Source organism: Eleutherodactylus coqui, chromosome 4 (assembly GCF_035609145.1).
Source record: "Eleutherodactylus coqui strain aEleCoq1 chromosome 4, aEleCoq1.hap1, whole genome shotgun sequence".
NCBI lineage: Eukaryota > Metazoa > Chordata > Amphibia > Anura > Eleutherodactylidae > Eleutherodactylus > Eleutherodactylus coqui.
This window is the reverse complement of record NC_089840.1, coordinates 31,502,041-31,524,794: the sequence shown is the minus strand read 5'-3', so window position 1 is coordinate 31,524,794 and position 22,754 is coordinate 31,502,041. Positions and strand designations below refer to the sequence as shown.

The 22,754-nt window shown below is 48.5% G+C and overlaps 1 protein-coding gene across 1 annotated transcript; it reads left to right on the top strand.

The window, feature by feature from the left end:
- Positions 1 to 1,051: 1,051 nt before the first annotated feature.
- On the top strand, positions 1,052 to 22,241 carry CPOX (coproporphyrinogen oxidase). Its single transcript, XM_066599161.1, has 7 exons — positions 1,052 to 1,512; positions 3,479 to 3,622; positions 5,879 to 5,989; positions 7,860 to 8,001; positions 10,447 to 10,665; positions 18,168 to 18,272; positions 19,230 to 22,241. The coding sequence occupies exons 1-7, from the start codon at positions 1,116 to 1,118 to the stop codon at positions 19,315 to 19,317; spliced, it is 1,206 nt and encodes a 401-aa protein (XP_066455258.1). The 5' UTR covers positions 1,052 to 1,115; the 3' UTR covers positions 19,318 to 22,241.
- The last annotated feature ends 513 nt before the right edge of the window (positions 22,242 to 22,754 follow it).

Here is a 22,754-nt window from a genome sequence, read left to right as displayed (position 1 = left end):
ATTGTTGACGCTTTTTCGTGCCAACGATGGCCCTTCAGACTCCCAGCGTCCGGCTCCTCCATGGCCGACACTTGTGTGACCGCCTTTGAACTCTCTATCCATTCATACGCACTGCTTCACGACAAAACACGTTTCCCCTCTTGAGAGGTCAGCGCTCACAGACTCAGCAATGGCCGCCGCCGGACCGGAGCTGCAGGTGGAGATCCTGCAGGGATGATGCCCGGCCGGAGGCCAGCAGGGGGGTTGCCAGTGGCCTCTGACTGGGTAGCATCTCTGAGACTACTATGGGGGTCACCGTTACTACTGCGGCCACTATTAGGACTCGTTCACAAAGGCGTATTTTGGTCACGCTGCGTATTTGCGTGCCCCAAAAAATCACTTCCGCCCGTGTTTTTCACCTGCTTCGGCATGTTTTTATGTACGCAAATAAGGAACACAGACTCATTGAAAGGATGCGTAAATACGCAGGTTTCCTGCGCACTCACTGCGTATTTGGCCCCGCCCCTTTAACTTCCGCGGTCTATTGCAGTGCATAATACGAACAAAATAAGTCCTCCTGCGTATATTTTCACACAATCGCGAATCATGTGAAAAAAATCCGCTCGTGAACGAATTCATTAAAATCAATGGGTTCTATTCCCAGCGTATTAGGAGCACAAAAATTGCATATGCAGTACGCTGCGCAAATACGCTCGTGTGAAGGACCCCTTACTGTACAATTACAATCGGCCCTTTGAAGGCAACCCTAATAATACTGATGTGGCCCTCGGTGAAAATGAGACTGACACCCCTGTTCTACTAGAACTCTAGCTGTCAGCAGCCGCCGCACTTTCCGGCATTTCTCTCGCAAAGACTACATTTCCCGGCAGCCATCTCTTCAGCAGCTACCGACGTGACTACAGAAGACAACTTTTGATTGGAGGCTTGGCTAGGACTACATTTCCCGGCAACCCTCTCTACAGCAGCCGCCCACATGACTCCAGAGGACGTCTTTTGGTTGGAGGCTTAGCTCGGACTACATTTCCCGGCAGCCCTTGCCTATAACCCCGCCCACTGCCGGAGACGTGCGGCTGTCAGTGTACACACCGGGGGTCAGTGTATAGCAGCGGTCGGACATGTCGCTGCAGGCGGTGTTGCGGGCCAGCCGGGCGGTGCGGGGGAGGCTCCCGCAGTGCTCTTCCATGTGTCGGGCTGTGCACGGCTCCGCGTCCAGCTCCTCCCGGCGCCCGGCTCTGCTGGTGGCTGCGGGGTTAGCCGGACTGGTAGCCGGGTACAGTCACCTGCAGCGGGCAGACGCGGCCATAGTGGACCCCGGGGAGGAGCTGGAGCGGCGGGTCGCGGGCTTCATGGCTCCGCCGGTGACTGAAATGGAGCAGCTACGGCGGAGCGGCGGGGAGATGTGCAGCCGGATGGAGCTGATGATCATGGAGACGCAGGCGGAGGTGTGCCGGGCGCTGCAGGCGGCGGACGGGGGCGCCGGCTTCACCGTGGACCGCTGGCAGAGGGCGGAGGGTGAGTGCACTGCAGGTGCCAGCATGTCCGGAGCCCTGTATAGGGGGGGAGGGGGGCTAAGTGTACTGTAGGTGCCAGCATGCCCGTGGCCCAGTATATGGGGGTAAGTGCACTGCAGGTGCCAGCATGCCCGTGGCCCAGTATATGGGGGTAAGTGCACTGCAGGTGCCAGCATGCCCGTGGCCCAGTATATGGGGGTAAGTGCACTGCAGGTGCCAGCATGCCCGTGGCCCAGTATATGGGGGTAAGTGCACTGCAGGTGCCAGCATGCCCGTGGCCCAGTATATGGGGGTAAGTGCACTGCAGGTGCCAGCATGCCCGTGGCCCAGTATATGGGGGTAAGTGCACTGCAGGTGCCAGCATGCCCGTGGCCCAGTATATGGGGGTAAGTGCACTGCAGGTGCCAGCATGCCCGTGGCCCAGTATATGGGGGTGGCTGGTGAGTGTACAGGTGCCAGCATGCCCAGTATATGGTGCTAGGGGAGGTGAGCACTGCAGGTGCCAGCATGCCCTTTGCCCAGTATATGGGGGTGGGTGAGTGCACTACAGGAATCTTATTGTAGAAGCCAAGTGGCTGGGATGTCAAGAAATCCCCTTGGCAGAAACTGCCCCGCGGGGCGGACTCTGCGGCGTGTGAGTTGTGCTGCGGCGTCGCACCGCGGATTTCACGCTCTGCAGATCAACAGCTTCTCTGCAAAACAAATCCAAAAAACTCTGGTCCGTTTTTAGCCGCTACAGTGGATCCTCCGCGTGTGACGGCGCCCTGAAAGCTACATTTACCCAGGGGGGTGCCATGTTGCACTTGGCAGCTTGCGGTTTTTTCTTAAAAATCACAGTTTCTGTGAAATTACAATTTTCTTAACGTGCGGGAAAATATTGTAAGTGCTTCCCGTTGACTTCAATGGGGAAATAATGGCACTTGTCTGCGCGTCGCCGGGCGGCCAGGTGCCATGGAAGTGTAGGGAACAGTGAGCGATTCCTTCCTTCGGAAAACCCAAGAAATAGAACCTTCTGCGATCTTATCTCGCAACATCGCTGCAGGCGAAACATCGCTCATGTGAATAAGCCCCATGTCTTGTCTGAATCTACTTCTGTTCTAAGGGCAAAAAAAAGTTGCAGGCGGCGCTGTGCGATTGTTTTAGGACTTCTTAGGCTGGGTTCACACGGGGCGGATTTTCGTTGGAAATCTCGCGGTTTGGCCGCAGCAAAAACCGCGAGATTTCCGCCGGGAGAACCGCCGCGGTTTAAGCCGCGGCGGCTTTGAAGCGGCCTGGCCGCGCTGCGGCCGGCGCTCCCATAGAGGAGAGCACGGCCGCAGCGGAATGAAAAAAAGAATGGACATGCTGCTTCTCTTGAAACCGCGGCTGCGCCCGCCGCAGCCGCGGTTTCAACCGGATTTACCGCAGCGGATTAGCCGTCCCGTGTGGACGAGATTTCTGAGAAATCTCATCCACATGGCTGGCTAATCCCGGGATTAGCGGCCGCGGGCGGATCTGCTGCGGCAAAACTGCTGCAAATCCGCCCTGTGTGACCCTAGCCTTACAGTTGGTGGCTTTGGATTATTTAAAGGGGTTGTCCACTTCTGACCTATTGATGGCCTATCCTCGGGGCGGTAGTAGTTGATCAGCGCCGGCCCACACCAGTCAGCCGTTCGCAGGGCGGCTGCGTCGGTGCACGGAGCTGGAAGCAGACATTGTGCCAGCGGCGATCGGCTGATTGGTGTGGATCCTGGCCGGCGGACCGCTGTGGATTAACTATTGATGACCTGTCCTGAGGATGGATAGTTCAGTCCCACAGAAGTCCTTTAGGTCTCGTTTATGTATGTGCCACCTTGGTACTTGTGGTTCTCCACAGGATGAGACCGGTGAAATGTTCTCGGTCGCCCGCTGGGTCCTGAGGGTGTTGCTCTTATACGTCCCCCTTACTCCGCTCTGTTAATGGGTTCTTGCGTCTTCCTTCTTTCCAGGCGGCGGAGGGGTCAGCTGCGTCCTGCAGGACAGCAAGATCTTTGAGAAAGCGGGAGTCAACGTGTCGGTGGTCCACGGCTACCTGTCAGAGGAGGCCATCCAGCAGATGAGAAGCCGCGGCAAGGACCTGAAGACGAAAGATGGTAAGACCTGTATCCTCGCGGTATCGTCTGCCGCACCCTCAGGCCACATTTACCTGGTGTACATTGGATTTGCTGCCTCTGCTCTGTATTTCCAGGGCAGAGGACAATGTACAGCCATGCGGCGCCGTTGGACTCAGCGGGATCTTAGTCCTCCATTGAGCAGATATCCCCCATACATATCCATAGGGGGAAATTCGCTCTAGATTGTCAGTCTGACACTAGTCGTTAGTAACGGCGTGCTGGAGTGAGATTCGCCAAATTTATGAGCGCGTGCCATGCTTCTAGTAATTTTGTCACCTTTTTGACCCGACGGAGACCCAGAGAGGCACATCTGTGTGCTGTGAGCTGGCGTAGATTTGTGCTGTAACTTGCGCCATTTTCTAATGGACGCAGGAATCCGTTTTTTGGCGTTGGTGGAAAGTTTCCGCAGTTAAGCTTTACAGATCTTTTTAAAGGGATTTTCCCTTTAAAAGGTATTTAACTCCTTTAATATAGTTTAGTGGATAAATGTCTGACCGCTGGGGGGGTGTGACGACTGGGACTCTGACCGGTGCAATGCATGCCCATGTGAATGGAGCGCTCGCGTGTGACCGCCGCTCCACTCACATCTACAGCACGGAGGGAGATTGCTGAGCGCAGCGATCACCACCTGTCCTGTAGTAGTAAGCGGCGCGGTGGTCTAGCATGTGCGTCGCTGCTCCTATCACATGGGGTATTAGGGGTGCACAGGCTCGTTATCACATGGGGTATTGGGGGTGCACAGGCTCGTTATCACATGGGGTATTAGGGGTGCACAGGCTCGTTATCACATGGGGTATTAGGGGTGCACAGGCTCGTTATCACATGGGGTATTAGGGGTGCACAGGCTCGTTATCACATGGGGTATTAGGGGTGCACAGGCTCGTTATCACATGGGGTATTAGGGGTGCACAGGCTCGTTATCACATGGGGTATTAGGGGTGCACAGGCTCGTTATCACTGGGGGTATTAGGGGTGCACAGGCTCGTTATCACTGGGGGTATTAGGGGTGCACAGGCTCGTTATCACATGGGGTATTAGGGGTGCACAGGCTCGTTATCACATGGGGTATTAGGGGTGCACAGGCTCGTTATCACTGGGGGTATTAGGGGTGCACAGGCTCGTTATCACTGGGGGTATTAGGGGTGCACAGGCTCGTTATCACTGGGGGTATTAGGGGTGCACAGGCTCGTTATCACTGGGGGTATTAGGGGTGCACAGGCTCGTTATCACTGGGGGTATTAGGGGTGCACAGGCTCGTTATCACTGGGGGTATTAGGGGTGCACAGGCTCGTTATCACTGGGGGTATTAGGGGTGCACAGGCTCGTTATCACTGGGGGTATTAGGGGTGCACAGGCTCGTTATCACTGGGGGTATTAGGGGTGCACAGGCTCGTTATCACTGGGGGTATTAGGGGTGCACAGGCTCGTTATCACTGGGGGTATTAGGGGTGCACAGGCTCGTTATCACTGGGGGTATTAGGGGTGCACAGGCTCGTTATCACTGGGGGTATTAGGGGTGCACAGGCTCGTTATCACTGGGGGTATTAGGGGTGCACAGGCTCGTTATCACTGGGGGTATTAGGGGTGCACAGGCTCGTTATCACTGGGGGTATTAGGGGTGCACAGGCTCGTTATCACCGGGGGTGTTAGGGGTGCACAGGCTCGTTATCACTGGGGGTGTTAGGGGTGCACAGGCTCGTTATCACTGGGGGTGTTAGGGGTGCACAGGCTCGTTATCACTGGGGGTGTTAGGGGTGCACAGGCTCGTTATCACTGGGGGTGTTAGGGGTGCACAGGCTCGTTATCACCGGGGGTGTTAGGGGTGCACAGGCTCGTTATCACTGGGGGTATTAGGGGTGCACAGGCTCGTTATCACCGGGGGGATCTGATATTTGTCTTCAATGCGGAAAAACTCTTATAATAAGCTGTAAATATACAAGGTGGAAATCTAATATTGCTGATGCACAGCGATGGGCGGGTGTGGGCTGGCCGCGGGGGGCGCGTGTCCGTGGACCAAAAGATGCCAAGCTAGGCCTGCAGTTGCCCCTTGGGGTACTTTTACACGAGACGACTGTTCGGAGCTAAGTGGCCGACAACCGTCAGAGCGATGCCGCTCCTATGCCTTCACACAGGACTGATGATTGCCCTTAAACGCGCTTTTGAACCCGCCTTGTACGGGTCGTTGGGCTCCTGGGAACGTTTTTCTCGAATGTCATGAAATTTCTTCTATTTTAGGAAAACTGCCGTTCTGCGCCATGGGCGTGAGCTCCGTCATCCATCCTAAGAATCCGCACGTTCCCACTATTCACTTTAACTACAGATACTTTGAAGTCGAGGAGGCCGATGGTAAGAGGGACCAAAACTATTGTCACATGTGGGAACTTGTCTGTTATGTGACACGTCTGTTAAGGCAACCCTCCGGTCTGTAACAAACAAAGATGGTATGCCTCATCCGTCTAACACATGACACCGCTCTGATTGGCCAATGCTGTCCATGTGATTAGTGCTGGCCAGTCGGAGCAGCATGCAGTGTCTTAGACTACCAATGCGTACTAATGTGCAGCAGGTAGTCAGAAGTGGGGCGGCCATCTTTGTTTGTCCAGGACTGGGGGATCACTATAACTATTTGTGCCATAGACATTAGTTTGACGAGTGAAAAGTGGGCATGGCTTCGGCTGTGCCATAATTAAAGGAGTTTTGCAACACTTGAAGGCTGGGGAGGGCACAGAATAACGAACTTGAGGCATAATTGATGTTCATATGTTCCTCTGGGTCCATTACAGCCGCTCCGAAACCAGGAAGCTGCTGCTGTGATCATGTGATGTCTATTCTGCTCAGCCAATCGCTGTCTTCTGCGGGCACATGCCAATCATGGCAGAGTCACTACTGAAGCCTATGATTGAATGGTAACATACACAATGAACAGCACGAGCCTGCGATGGACCTCCGACTGGTAATAATGCCCTAGTTCGTTTTGTGCCCTCCCTCTGCCTTTTTTCTCAAGTGTCAGAAAACCCATTTTAAGGCACATTTGTAAAACACAGCTTTTTAAAGAAGTTGCAAGTGAGGAAAAAAAATCGAATTTTTATTTCATAGAGACCGCCATGTAGAAAATGTGACATAAAAGTTAAAGGGCTTTTCCAGGACTTTATCCTGAGGATAGGTCATCAGTAGTTCATAGGTGGGGTCTGCCACTCAGGACTTTGGCCATCAACCATTTCGCTGTTGACAAAGCCGGAAGCTGACAGCGCTGTCCACATTGCAGTGGTGCAGGTCGGTATTGCATTGAATTCAATGGGAGCTGCGCCTGCATTACCAGTGCAGGACTCTTCAGTGCAGACAGTGTCTGCCTCCAGCTCTCTCCACTGACAGCGTGGCCAGGAATAGTTGGTTGCTGGGGGTTTCGAGCAGCGAACCCCAATGGCCCGTTGATGAGCTATCTTGAGGATAGGTCAATAGTAATGTCAAGGAAAACCCCCTTTAACATCTTATGATTCTTACGAAGAAGGCACATGTGTGATGATCTGTCACATCATACATAAATTAATTGCATGAGTATTAACTAAAATACTTTTCATAAATGTTGGCCATGGTCTGAGCATTGCCGCATGCAGCAGGCTGTACGGTGGCACGTGGAGGTCCATAAACCGTCCTATGCGGCGCTGCGGGGCTGTCCGTGGCAGGGGGCGCGCCGGCGCGGGGCTGTCCGTGGCAGGGGGCGCGCCGGCGCGGGGCTGTCCGTGGCAGGGGGCGCGCCGGCGCGGGGCTGTCCGTGGCAGGGGGCGCGCCGGCGCGGGGCTGTCCGTGGCAGGGGGCGCGCCGGCGCGGGGCTGTCCGTGGCAGGGGGCGCGCCGGCGCGGGGCTGTCCGTGGCAGGGGGCGCGCCGGCGCGGGGCTGTCCGTGGCAGGGGGCGCGCCGGCGCGGGGCTGTCCGTGGCAGGGGGCGCGCCGGCGCGGGGCTGTCCGTGTGCATGAGGCCTGGTTCTGTACAGTTGTATAAAACATGAGCCTCCATTATTCGGCCTTCTCGTACGGCTCGTAATTGAGTATAAAGAAAAACCCTCCCCTACGTGGAGTAATCTAAGAAGCGCCAGCTTTTTCGGACACGTACGGCGGAGCAGCGGCGCCCCTGATGGTTTATCTGCTTCTCTTGAGTCTGTAAGGTGCCTGACCGCTGTTGGCTTGCTGTGATCACATCTGTTGCTTTCCTGCCGCAGGTAACAAGCAGTGGTGGTTCGGAGGTGGGACGGACTTAACCCCGACTTACCTGAACCTGGAGGACGTGACACATTTCCATCAGACTCTGAAGGAGGCGTGCGACAAACATAATCCGGGGTTCTACCCCAAGTTCAAGAAATGGTACGTGATCCGTGATTGGATGTAGTGAACGATTTCATATTCACGCATAGCGGATGGTTGGCTTTATCTTCTATGTGGCACCCGACTGCTGACAGTCCAGCATGGATGCCATAAGGTGCTTTAGGCTCATTTTCTGTTCCTTACTCCCATAGAGCCCTCTTACGCAGGACCCCTGTCAGGTGCAGCAGATGCCCGGCCGTCGTCCCAGCGATGATTGCTTGTGCTTTCACACAGCCTCGCACGGTGGAACGGGTCAGGGGATCATTTTGGCCTACCCGCCTCTGGTCTTAGTAAACGGGCATCATCCATAAAGGAATGACTGCTTGCTTACACGGGCCAATCGTCCCTTAACTTTTTTTTTCATGCCCGCACAATGTGAACTATGCACGAATTATTATTCCTCTTCCGGATTGTGCAGCCGCTCACACTGAATGATTGGCGCTAAGATTCCCAACAATCCTGCAAGAATCCGAACGATGATTGTTGAAGGGTCCATAGAAATGGATGTTACCCGCGTGCTGCGCTGCGATCACTTCTGGAATTACGTAATTGTCCGCTCTCACCTTACATCCTAAGTGAAGTTTTCTTCCTGTTTCATGGTAACGACCCCCCCTGTGGGCACAGCCCATCTCTGCGGGCAGATAATGGCTGTAACGGACAGGCTGGGCCCGGCTGATAGTAAGGGTGGGGTGTTCATGGGCGGCTGATACAGAATGCTGACCTCTGCCAACATGATGTAGAAGGAGCCCAATAAGGTAGGTTTATATTTCGCTTGGTTGTTCGACTAATAGTCATTTGCTTGCTTTTACACAGGGCCCTGGTTATTTGCAGCGATGCTATTCATAGCGGGGATCTCTATACAAATTTGTTCACAAGTCCAACTGACTTTACACCCGACTACTTTGGATCAACCAGTCATTCACTGAATTGGTGTTCAGTCATGCGTAATAAGTCGCAGTATGTCCTGTTGGTCCATCTTCATACATTTTTGAGATCTGCATTGCGAGGAAGAGAGAAAAAAATTATTCTTTTTGCGTGGGAACCGTGCTCAGTGGCCGTCTGCGGGTTCGCCCTCTTAAATGTTCCGGGGGCTCAGATCTAGGCCCATTCAAATGCTAATCCTCTGATTTCTGCTGTGTATTATAGTACATCCATGTCAGGTGTTTCTGGACCCGTGTGAATTAGGCCCATGGATGGATTTGCACATGGCACAACATAGGCCTCCTGCAGACGGCCGGGTCGGATCCGGATGCGAGAATTCTCGGAGTGGGACCCGACCTGAGTGTCTGCAGAGAGCAGCGTGACACTCACCTGCTCCCGCGGTCCCGGCTCTTTCATGTGCTGGCAGCCGGCGCGTGAGCAGAGCGGTGCCGGCCCGTGACGTTTCTGTGTGGGGCTCTGCGAGCCCAGCGCAGAAATAGAGCATGCTGCGCGAGATTTCGTGCGGCCAAATCGCGGCCGTCTGCATAGGATTGCGTTTGTTAACGCAATCCTATGGCAGCTTCCAGGGGTGGAAATGCACTTTCTACACGTGTCGTGCATTTTGGGTGGGACGTTCCGTCGTAGACATCTGTGACATTCTGCACCAACCTTCACAACAGCAGTTCTGCAGCAAATTACATTGAAAATCTCCCACAGTAAATCCCTTTACGCTTTTTTTTCCCTTTTTTGTGACTTTTTCCACGACGTGCCAATTCACACTGCTGTATGTAATCACGGTCCATGTAAAATGCACCTTTATCCCCTACGTGTGCATGTTGCATACATTGTTGCTGTGTGCAATTTTTTTATTCATTTTTCATCTGTATGCATTGCATTTTTCATGCACGCAAAAAAAATACAAGCAGACCCAATTGATTTCACTACCCCCCCCCCTCATTGTTTCTGAAATACGAATGAACTGCTTTTTCTTTTTTTTGCAACTAGATTTGTGTTTTTATGTAATCTCATTGACTTTAATGACTGTGTTTCGGTCTGTAAATACAACCACAAATGGGACATACTGTTTTGTTTTTTTTCCCCTCTGCAAGCCTAAACGTGTCTGAATAAACTACGCAAATCAATACTGTTGTACGCTGCATCCGTAAAAAATAGACGTAATACGAACCAAAAATACACCCGTGTAAATCAATGGGCCCTGACTCGTCCTGCTCACTGGGCTGCCAACAAGTGGCTAAATCCCTGACCCCAAGATGCCTACTTTATATTCTCTCCAGGAACGGTCAGCATATTTGTGTTCATGGTTTCCATTTTCTATAAGCCTCCACACTTTAGGCGCCCTGTGTCTTTACTGTCCTTCATATAACAATATAGGGGATCTCTCGTTACTTTATGGCATGAGATAACAGTAATCCGTGGTGTGAGATGAGCTTCGGGGTTTATCAGTCATCCTTCAGTCTTGCTACATCTTCGCAGCTTGGTTATTAACGGCTGATATCTTCTCAGGTGTGACAACTACTTCTTCATCAAGCATCGAGGTGAACGCAGAGGGGTCGGCGGCATCTTCTTTGATGATCTGGACTCGCCGTCCAGAGAGGAACTCTTCCAGTTTGTGAAGAGCTGCGCCAAGGCTGTGGTGCCGTGTTACATCCCCATTGTGGACCGACACAAGAACGACTCCTTCAGCCCCGAGGAGAAGATGTGGCAGCAGCTGAGAAGAGGACGGTGAGATTCAAAGCCATAAGACATGGATGGCAGACATATTACACAACCGTTTCATTGTGCCGTATGCCTGTATTACAGCGAGCGCGGGGCCGCTTCAGCAGTACATGTATATAAAGTATAACCTTCATTCATTTACAAACTCCTAGAATATTAACCCTTTGCAATCCAATTTTGGATTCAGGGTTTCCTAGGGGACTTCTCTTTCTGCCAATATACAATTGCGCCATCTGCTGGCTAGAGCCAGTACTGCAGTATGGGACATGCTGGAGAGACTCCCAATCACAGTGGCCAGTAATTTATAGTAAGAATACCCTGCCGGACGTCTTCAAACATCGAAGCTGTGCAGCCTTAAATCAGAATGTCTTTAGACGTCAGACAGTGGACTGGAAAGGGTCAACGTGCAGACTGACAGGAGAAACGCAACTCCTGCTCTTCCTGTATAATCGCCTAGCGATGACGCGTAGTCCGCAACCTTCCACTGCAGAAGGGCCGCGAATCGGATGGCTTCCATTGACTTTGAAGGAAGCCGTCTGTGCGGAATCTGCTTAAAAACGGAGCAATTGGTTTCTGGTCGTGTGCAGGAAGAAACCCTTCTCCATAGCATGCTATGGAGGCTATTTGCAGCGGAATCTGGAGACGGAAGCCCTTAAGGAGGCCTTTAGTGAGGCCTTTAAGGAGTAGAGTTATTTAGGCCCCCTGTCCATGGGCGTAGCTGCCGTCGGGGAGCAGGGGACAGCTGACTGCTCTCCGCGCTGAGCCTATCTTGCTGGAGATTGACGGCAAATTGCAGCATGCGGGGCTGCGCTTTCCATAGTAGTCTATGGAAACCGTTCACTGCGTTTCTTGCGGCCGCGGGAAACAGTGAAAAATCGCCTGTGGACAGGAGGCCTTAAAGGAAGGAATGGTCCCTAAAGGGCTGAAAATTAATATTGTGCAGGCAGGGAGAACACTATTTCTCTCCTTTCAGGAGAAATCGGATAAGGAAGAAACGGATACTTCACAAATGTTTAATGAAGCTTGTTTTAGACTAAGAGAAAAAGTTATTTGCAAGATTGTCTGCACGGTTAGATCCATCTATTCCAGCTGTAAAGCCCTTTTCCACCAATTCTCTCATGTTAGAAGGGAACAGCTTTGTGAAAATACGGCTCAAACATTTACCTCTGCTCTTAGAGCGAAAACATCCTCAACATGTACAGGACCTTAAGGAATTCAGGGATAGTAAGATTTATGGTTACACCAGTAAAGTTAATAGTCAGATGTTACAACCTCCGATTGATACTTCGGATCTGGATGTATCCAGACCAAACGGGATAATCCCAGGAGAACACCTAATGGTGGAAATGGTTATAGAGATTACGGCCCACATAGAGGCAGGGGTATGAGGAGGCATTTATTGAACCCTCAACCAATCACGCAGTACAGTTGAGGGGCAGAAAAGAGACCTTGATGGAACTGACGAACTACAAATCATTAACCCTTTGCAATCCAATTTTGGATTAAGGCAACTTTCTCTTTCTGCCATTATACAATGGTGCCATCTGCTGGCTAGAGCCAGTACTGCGGTATGGGACATGCTGGTGAAGCCCCCGACAACAGAGCAGCCAGTAATATACAGTAAGAATACCCTGCCGGACGTCTTCCAACATCGGAGCTGTACAGCCTTCAATCAGTAGGTCTTCAGACGTCAGACAGTGGATTGGAAAGGGTTAAACCTGCCAATAAACAACTTTCATACTCTGAATTCTCCCTATTGAAAAAAGATCTTTCATGCCGACTGTTACATTTTCTGTTTTTCATCGGACAAAAGATCTTAACCTCTTTGTGTAAGAATTGAAAGACCAAAAAAGGGTCTTAAAAGATCTTGAGGAATTATTTGAGGGAGGAGAACGCTCGGTATCTGAGGGTCCGTTTACTAAATTACATCTTAAGAGTCTTAAGACACTCCCTGTAGGGGAATGTAGACTTATTAGTTAGTCTAGTTGAAGGAAAATTTAGAGAACTGGAAAAAACAGCGATGCGCAAACACGATTTGTCCAAGGATGAGAGAATGGCATTGTTTAATCTAGAAAACTATCTGAATATCATTATCCAACCAGCAGACAAAGGAGGAACCTTGTTCTTGAGCCAAGAGAGATTGAGACGGTCTAGACCTTCTGAATGATAACAAATGTTAGAAGAAACGTGGATCGAATCCAATGCTTCATCATAAAAAGTCTTGAAAAATTGCTTACATTGGCAAAAGAAAAATGTTTTATTGATCAAAATAAACTTAATTTCATGTTGCCCCTTAAGGCCCTTTTACACGCGACGATTATTGCTTAAACTGCACCGCTGAACGAACTGAAGACCGTTTTGAATAAAATTATATGTTCAGATAATGGCTTTAATCATCTGCATTTCCTCCGAGTTGTTTGCTCAGCTGGGCGTGTGTTTGATTCTCTGGCCTGCAGGATTCCATTGTCTCCTCCCCACAGAGTACATGATGAGTAAGGCAAAGAAAACCCACCCTGCAGCCACTCAGAATTCCATTCAAACGGAGCGAATTTTGAGCGATTAAACAATGGTCTTTATCCCGGCTAAAAATCAGCACTAAACGACAATTAAACGAATAATGCACGACTGCCTGCGATTACATGTAGAATCATAGAACGGTAGAGTGGGAAGGGACCTCCGGGGTCATCGGGTCCGACCCCCTGCTCAGTGCAGGATCACCTAAATCATCCCGGACAGATATTTGTCCAGCCTTTGTTTGAACACTTCCATTGAAGGAGAACTCACCACCTCCTGTGGTAACCTGTTCCACTCATTGATCCCCCTCACTGTCTAATATCTAATCTGTGTCTCCTCCCTTTCAGTTTCATCTCTTTCTTTCTAGTCTTTCCTTGTGCAGATGAGAATAGGGCTGATCCCTCTGCAGTGTGACAACCCTTCAGATATTTGTAGACAGCTATTAAGTCTCCTCTCAGCCTTCTTTTTAAAAGCTAAACATTCCCAGATCCTTTAACTGTGCCTCATAGGACATGATTTGCAGACCGCTCACCATCCTGGTAAGACTGTCTGTCCACGGCCGTGACAGAATATCGCTAGCGATATTCTGCTGCAGGGGAGCAGGGGGGAGCACTGACATGTCTCCGCGGTGAGCCTATCTAATAGATGGGTTCATTCTGGAGAAACACAGCAAATTGCAGCATGCCGAAATTTGAATCCTGTGAGTGGAGAATTGCTATGATTCTTCGCTCGTGGATGTCTTGCTGCCTATGGAAAGCTTGTCATGCGAGGTTCGCAGGAGATTTATCGCCCTGGATCTCCCAATGACAACTCTCCTGTAAACGGGCAGCCCCACTTTTCTCTGAACTTGCTCCACAAACCCAAGCTGGCTAATGTAACGATTATTGCTTACTTCCGGCAGTTTGAACGAATTTTGAGCGATAATCATAACGTGTAGAAGGGCCTTTAGTCCATAGAATGTAGAAGTAACTGGATAATCTAAGATTCACAAGGGTTACCCTCCATTGAAAGGCCACTCAATTGTGGCCGGGACGGATACTCTTACACAGAATGCTGGCATCTATGTGGACACTATACCAAGACCTTCTGTGGCGTCACTCCCATACTATGTTTGGTACTACAGATTAAAAGGCTGCAGGATATCCCCATTGAACAACATGCTTTTATTAGTCAGTCTTGAGGTTGAAGCTTTATATTCTTCTATACCCCATGATGGTGAAATAAAGGCTGTTTAGCACTTTTTAAACTAGTAGTGTAGAAATAGAGGAACACTATTTCCTCATTGATATGCTAAATTTCATCCTTGAGCATAATGTGCTCATTTTTGGTTTAAAAAAAAAAAAATGGAACTGCCATGGGGACACCGTGTGCCCCTACTTATGCTACCTTATATCTAGGATGGTGGGAGGACACAGTGGTGGTTAGTGACTAGAGATGAGCGAGCGAACTCGGAAAAGCACTACTCGCTCGAGTAATGTGCTTTATCCGAGTATCGCTGTGCTCGGGTCTGAAGATTCGGGTGCCGCTGCGGCTGACAGGTGAATCGCAGGGGAGAGCGGGCGGGAGAGAGGCAGAGATCTCCCCTCCGTTCCTCCCCGCTCTCCCCTGCAGCTCCCCGCTCCGTGCCGGCACCCGAATCTTCAGGGACGAGCACAGCGATACTCGGATAAAGCAAATTACTCGAGCGAGTAGTGCTTTTCCGAGTACGCTCGCTCATCTCTAGTGGTGACACATGAGGAGTGGCCCCGTGAAGTTTGGCTATGGAACATGACATGGTCCTCATTTGGACTTCAGTGGAGAGTAGGCTTATGGAATGTATTAAACTATCGAATATCAATGACTTTGGGTTGTTTTATCCATAAAATATCTGAAACCCGGTTAACATTTTTGGATCTCGAAATGATAAAAAACGACAATCGTTTAATTACCAGAGGGTTTGTAAACCAATGGCACTCACCGGCTCGCTCCATTGGGACAGCGGTCACCCACAGCCCGTTGGAAACGGTATTCCTAGGGGACAATATCTCTGTAGTCAGAGAAGTTGTTCAGCCCAGAATGATTCTAAGAGGAAGAGGTGCAGAGATTCTTACAAAGAGCTTATCTTCAACAAAGTTTGACAAGGGCGTTTCAGGCCGCATTAACCCGGCCGTTAATGGCAAGAAATGTTTGTATCGAAACCCCAGAGAGATGGAAAAAGAGAGAATCTGAAGTTTAGGAGGACTTGATGAAAATCATCAGGCAAATACATAGACGTGTAGGAGACCATCTTGGAGGCATTAGGAATAAGAGGGACAAACCCCTAGCCAAACCTATAAGTGAACATCCTGACCGTGATCGCAGTCGCCTGTCGTTAAGGCATTGAATGCATTTTACCACCAGTGGAGGCAACTGGGACGATTTGATCCTCAAGAAAGAGGCCCATTAGATATATCCGGTAGGTTGGGAAGGGCCTTAATGAAGTGTTATCTTATGTTTTTTGTAATTTTATTCATATTCAAGTGAGTTTTTTGGTGCCTTTCGTTTATCTATAGCTATAAAATATTATAAATGTAGAAATCCAGATGTAAAATGAATTCAGCCCTATGGACCATTTATATCGTACCCCATTCTAGTCGGGGCTTATTAATGGTCTGCTAGTTTTTCACCTTAATTATGCGTTGACTATTCCGATTTTATTATACAGATCCCTATAAATGGCTCTTGATTTCACAGCTAGGGTAATGTTATCGCATGTCTGGCTATGTACTATTAAACCAACTTCTATGTAGTTTCATCCCTTCCTATATCTCTCAGCCGCTGCTAGTCATTGAGTTTTGCAAATGGTTAGATTCAGCATGTTGCTGGGGAGCGCGGTCGCGTCCCTGTAGCCCCGCTAAATGAAGGGCGGAGTAGTACAGTTCTTTGCGCAATGGGGGGTGATCATTGATCACGTGATCAGGATTCCTGTGGCGTCTTGATTTGGTTGGCAGCAGCATAATGACGTCGCTGGAAGGTGGGGCCCTGCCTTTATAAACTCGGTCAGCCTCAGTACATACCAAGGCTGACATTTGAATGCCACACACGCTGCTATATGGCATGATTAATAGGGGGACGGGAGTATTTTCTGTCCCAGTGTTGCTCTGCGCTAATGTCACTATTGACCAGTTATTACAGGGTCTTTACAAGGAAGGAATGTGTTGAGGGATGTGTGTTCATTTAATAAACCTTATTACCCGGTTTCCCCAAAAATAAGACAGTGTCTTATATTAACTTTTGTTCAAAAAGGTTTAACTTTTTTACATGTATATCTGCCTGGACACGATTTAAATTGACTTTTAAAATTAACTGTTAGCAGGGCTTAATTTTGGAGTAGGGCTTATATTTCAAGCATCCCCAAAAAGCCTGAAAAATCATTTTGAATCCTCAAAATTCTGGAAAATCATGCTAGGTCTTATTTTCAGGGAAGCAGGGTAGTAGGGAGAGCTTAGTGGTTTATCTCCTTACAATATAGAGGTTTAGGAGGCTGTCAGATCAGCAAAGGTTGATAAAATATTGGTTCATTAGTACTCAAGAATATCGGTGCATATTTGCCTCTATATTAGTCTCTTAATACATGCCTCCTCTCCCTAACCTCTACCCCAGGTCATTGGTCCCAAAACTTCTATTTTTCATTATTTCTAGAAGACCCTGGATGAAGCCATGTTTGTTTGGCAGAAACGCGTTGGAGGAGTTATAGGGTCATCATTGTTTGAGTACTTTTTATCCTTTCAATTCTTTATCTATTCAATTGAATGAATAAAAGTTGAAATATGCAGCCAATATCATTTATCAGTACGCTCTACTTTTTCAACTCTATTTCATTTATTTTGGATAGTTAGTAGGTGAAGGATAGATATACAGATAGATGAATAGATTTCAGAATTATTTTTTTTGGCCTTTACATGATTACCCTCTCGCTCTCCTCAGTCCTGTCCTTTTCATATGACTGAGTTGATAGAAGGAAGGTTTTTGGGCCAATTTTTTTTTTCTAGTACCTTCTCTTTTTCAGCATAATGTTTCATCTCTACTGGTTGGATTAGTAGAAGAGTTTTGCCTCTACACGAGGCTCCTTCTCTCCTCAGTCTTGTTTGCTTGAGGTGAGATGGGGTAGCTTTTGTGTTTCTCCTGTCAGATTGCACTTGAATATTCTATAATGAGTTTGTAAATTAATAAAGGTTATACTTTATATACTTCCTCAGTGATGACTGAACTTGGACCATATCGGGGATTTCCATGCACTTTTACTGTAGCGCTGCACTAATCCCAAGTAATTCAGACGAGGAGTGACGTCCCCGCTCATAAGTGCTTGCGTGGGACATTGAGCACAGGCGGAGGCACACAGCGGGCGGTGGTATATGGCACCTCTACACGCCCCGGACCAGAGGTCTAAAACTTTTTTACACAGAACGGGCAAAGTGAACCATATCGTTCAGTGTAAACGCAGCCAGCTATACTGGTACATATAGCATGGAGCGACCAACTATAATGGTAACTCCTCGCATCCACAGGTGACGCACATTGGCAAGCATGTGTTGATCAGCTGGGGGACTGAGCGGCGGACCCCGGCTGATCATCTGTTGATGACCTATCAGGATTGGTCATCAATAGTATTTCACTGGAAAACCCATTTTAATTAAGGTGTTTATAGTTGGTGGCCGGTTACCTTAAGCCTCAGGAAACCGGACTATTAAAGTGATTTAAGTCGCCAAACTGAAATTCCTGGGTTGTGCTTCAATCGACTCACCCAGTACACTATGTAAGACAAATCAATAGCCACCTGACTGTTGCCACCGGGTGGCGCTCATGTACAGTAATGAATTCCCAGTTCTCTGCCGTCGGAGGTTCTGGCTAGTTATGCGCTACATTTTCCTGCTTGTTCAGAATGCTGACTTCGTTTCATACCACTAACTTGCCGCCGTATTGTTTCTGGTGTTTAATATATTGAGGTTAACGCCGTTTTGTTTTCTGAATCCCAGATATGTGGAATTCAACCTGGTTTATGACCGAGGAACCAAATTTGGGCTGGCGACCCCGGGCTCCAGGATTGAGAGCATCCTCATGTCGCTGCCACTGACCGCCAGGTATTTATTACTCTAGTAAGGAACAGGTTTGTTGTGTGTAACCGTGGAAACGCATAACTCTGCATAGAAGCTGGGGGGGGGGGGGGCGCACAGGGGTTGGTCACCTTTTAGCTTAAATTATCTTCAGTCATTTTTTTTTTTCTTTTCTTCCTAAAAAGTCATCAAACTGTTGTCTATATTCAAATGGTTCCAGTAGAAACCATGGGTCATCCCACAAGAAACTAGCCCTCATACAGCCCTGACGACAAAAAGATTCAAAAAAGTTATGGTTGTTAATAAAAGGAAACTTTCTTCTTTTTTTTATTTTTGAAGAGATTTTATTCTTTTAAAGCAGAAAAAGAAAATAACTAAATTAAATATCGCCACATTTGTACTGACCCACAGACTCAAGTTAACATATTTTGCTGCATCTTATAGACTTGGAAAAGCAACAGTTTTACTCCTTCCGAAAAATGGCACTCCACTTAGAACTTTTTAAAGTCTAACTGCGCTTTAAGAAAAAGTCCAAATTTTGATCATTTGAGGAGCCCTGCTGATTGCTGAAATGAATGGGCTACAACACTCTTCCACTGTGCCCCTCGGCTATCATTGTTGCATGTTGGCTCCTCTTGGCAACTGAAGACGAATACATAGACTTCTATGGAATCAGCAGGGGTCTGGGCACCTGACTCCTAATTTATCACAACTTTTGACATGTTGCTCTGACACGGCAAGTTTTCTAAAAGCACAGTTAAGCTTTACGTTTTCAGTATATTTATATGGTACAGAAAATGTTACCATTTAAAAATAAAACTCTTCTTACAAAATATACTCTCATAAAACTAGATTAACGCAAATGTATTTATTTTTTTCCTTGAAAGTGGGATGAAGTAGAGAAAAAATAAAGAATGAGAAACTTGCTAAATAAATGTTTTCCTGAGGGCGTGCTTGTAACTTGTCTTGTCGCTCTTTCCCCAGGTGGGAGTACATGCACATACCTGCTGCAGATTCCCGGGAGGCCGAGATCCTCGAGGTTCTGCGAGAACCCAAAGACTGGGTGCATTAATCCTCTCGGGGACTTTATACACCATGCCAGAAATGGAGGAAGGAATTGGGAATAATCTAATGGGAAGGAATCCATGTTTCTTCTGCTTCCACACGTGCCTTACCTGTTCTTGGTGTTTACATTGATCTATAACTTTTATTAATTATTTAAAAAGGCCTAATTGCACCCCAAACCTTAGTCTAAAGAAGGAAAAACGGAGTAACCGCCCTGAAAAAGGGCGACACCATGCGGGAACCTAACCCTGCCTCACCCTACCTTTCCATTAATAAAAAAAGGGGGAGAGTGGAAAAAGGGGAAGGTATCCAACATCCAGGGGCAGAAAAAAGCAAGATCTGATCCAAATAGTAGATATTAGACAAAACCCAAAAAATATAGTTGCAGAATAACCAAAACTTACAACGTTCAACGACCAAGATGTCATTCAAAGATGGAAAATCTTTTTTTAAATTGATACCCACGACACCAATGTTCTTTGTATTTGCCATTTGCTGCTGGACTTGATTTTGTCCATGTCGTCTGGCTTTGGACTTCTGTCAATTCCTCGTTGGTTATACTTGATCTCTGATGACCACTCTGATCTACTGCAGTCTGTCTATAGACCTCATTGTTGTACTTGGTAGCAGTCAGTCTTCTTCAACCTGCGGCTCTCCAGCTGCTCTGAAACTACAGGACCCAGTAGGCTCTGCCAGCCAAAGGGAGTTTAACCAGTTGGCAACCACTGCCAGGGGCGTAACTATAGGGGATGCAGAGGATACGGTTGCACCCAGTCCCAGGAGCCTTAGGGGGCCCATAAGGCCTCTCCTTTATGTAGGAAGCCTAGTAGTATGAATAAAGCATTATAGTTGGGGGTCCTGTTACAGATTTTGGATTAGGGCCCCGGATCTTCAGGTTACACCGTTGATCACCACTCCAGATACTGAAGATGTATCAGATGGAAAGGGAACCTGTCACCTGCCTAAAGCACCATCAACTAACTTTGTGTGCTGTTAGGCGAGGTGACGGAGTCGGGAATGTATCTTTTTATACTTGCCCGTTTCCTCATTCCTGTGATGCCGGACTAAAATCTGACTTTTCAAGGTCCTGTGTGCACACTCCCATGTACTCTCTCATACATCCACCTCTGAAGAATATTCCTCGCCATCAGTTACTTTACTGTCCATCACATATTCTTAAGTGCTGGACGCTTAACTTCTTGTATCTCTGAATGAATGCAGCAGCGGCTGTGCACACAACTGCTACTCCATCCATAAGGGGATGTTCCAGAGCCCCTATCCTTGGGATCGGTGGGGGGTCCCAGCAGTCAGACCACCGCCAATCAGTAAGTTCTCACCTATCCTATGGATGGGTGACAACTTGTGGTGGTAAAACTTTTTTAAAGGGGCTCTGAATACCACTAACTACTTACCGGATCGCCGCAGTAAATGCCACTCAACTTGTATTCATTTACTCTGCCGCATCAGATCATGTTGTGTATTTTAGTTGTATTTAAATGTCCCATGGGGGCGCCACTCAATATCCACATTTGGTGACTATTTTATTTAATGTTCTTGTATACAACCTGCATGGTAATTAACTTCTATTTTGTGACGACCTCTTTATCTCCTGTCTATAGGATACAGGTATAGATGACTTGCACACCATTTATAATCCCACTGATCTCCGGAATGGGGTCTGGCTCATTAAGGCTAGGGTCACACAGGGCGGATTTGCCGCGGTTTTGCCGCAGCAGATCCGCCCGCGGCAAAACCGCCCGCGGCCGCTAATCCCGGGATTAGCCAGCCATGTGGATGAGATTTCTCAGAAATCTCGTCCACACGGGACGGCTAATCCGCTGCGGTAAATCCGGCTGAAGCTGCGGCTTCAAAAGAAGCAGCATGTCCATTCTTCGCTGCGGCCGCACTCTCCTCTATGGGAGCGCCGGCCGCTTCAAAGCCGCCGCGGCTTAAACCGCAAACTCGCGGTTTTTGCTGCGGCCAAACCGCAAGATTTCCGACGAACCCAGCCTAAAGGGGTTTTCTGACATATTATATCATTGGGGGCAGCTGGAGTTGTGTGTAAAATAAAAATAAGAAATCACATTGAGATCGCACTGTGCGCTACTTCCCCGACGCTCTGGTGCTGTTTACATTGGCAGCAGCAGTCATGGGCGTTTTTTACCCACGAGACCGCTGCAGCTAATGGAAGGCCAGCAGGGACATCCCATATATCTGCCTTGGCCTTCTACATTAGAAGCCCATTTGACAGGTTTTATGGGACGGCGCCAGACTGGGTGACATCACCTGTCAGATGCGGCAGTGCCGGTCTGCCACAACGGCGGACCAGCGCTGCGGTGAGTATATTTGTTTTATATCGTTTTTGGTATAAGAAGCCCACAACGATATAACAGAAATAACTTTGAAAACTCCTTAAGTTATGAAGCGAGCGTCAGTCACGTGCGCTCTGCTGCTGCACTGCAATAGGACCCCCGGAGATGGCAGAGCGCGTGAAATAGAGGTATAAGCGGTGGTCCCATGTAAATGAATGAAGCTGCAGCGCACGTGCAGAATAGTCTGTGCTGCATCGCCTGCAGCGTGAGTCTTCATATCATTCAGTATCATGCTAAAATGGTGCAGGAGCTGCACTGAAATGTTGCTGTGTGAATGAGGTCAAAGCACTGAAGTTCTTGGCGCCCTCTTTTTCCCGGCGGGGGCCACGGTCCGCTGGGTGCTGCCGATACCGGCGGTCTCTGTAGTGAGGTCTTCATCGGCTGAGCATCAGGGGAATGTGATGGATAAAAGACAAGACTGGACTTGATGATTTATATGATTGTGCACTGATCTGTCCTGAACTGTGAACGAGCGGATTTTATACTTTTGTATTTCGTTGATCGGGGAAGAACAATGGGTAATGTTGTAATGAAATAAAGATTTTATGACCAATCAAAATGATGTGTGGTTTTTGCTCCTTTCAAAATGTTCATGCATCTACAGAGCTAGAAAAAGAAAACATTGCAAATGGCAACTTCCTACCTGAAAAGCGCCACACTTATCCACAGGTTGTAAGCGGTATTGCACCTCAGCCCCATTCAGTTGATCCGCAATACCGGACACAACTCATGACTCTCCAGGCCCTGGAGACCCGCACTGACACGTTTTCAATCTGTTAGGTAAAATCAGGTCACTTTTCACAGGAAATTGCATTTATTTTATCGCCTCCCACTGGGAAGCTGCAGGAACTGCAGAGTTTGCTGTGCTACACAGGTTCTGTAACCTCGAAAGGTGCAAATCCCAGTTATCACACTTTTGTGGTATATCCTATGGGTATGCCATAAACATCTGAGATGTGAGTGTGATGCTTTTTTTTACTATTTTTAAACTTCTTTTTGTGCGTGTCAAAATCACAAATGCACCAATGCGCACGGTTGCAGGCAAAATTTGCAGATTGCGAGTTTCTAGGAC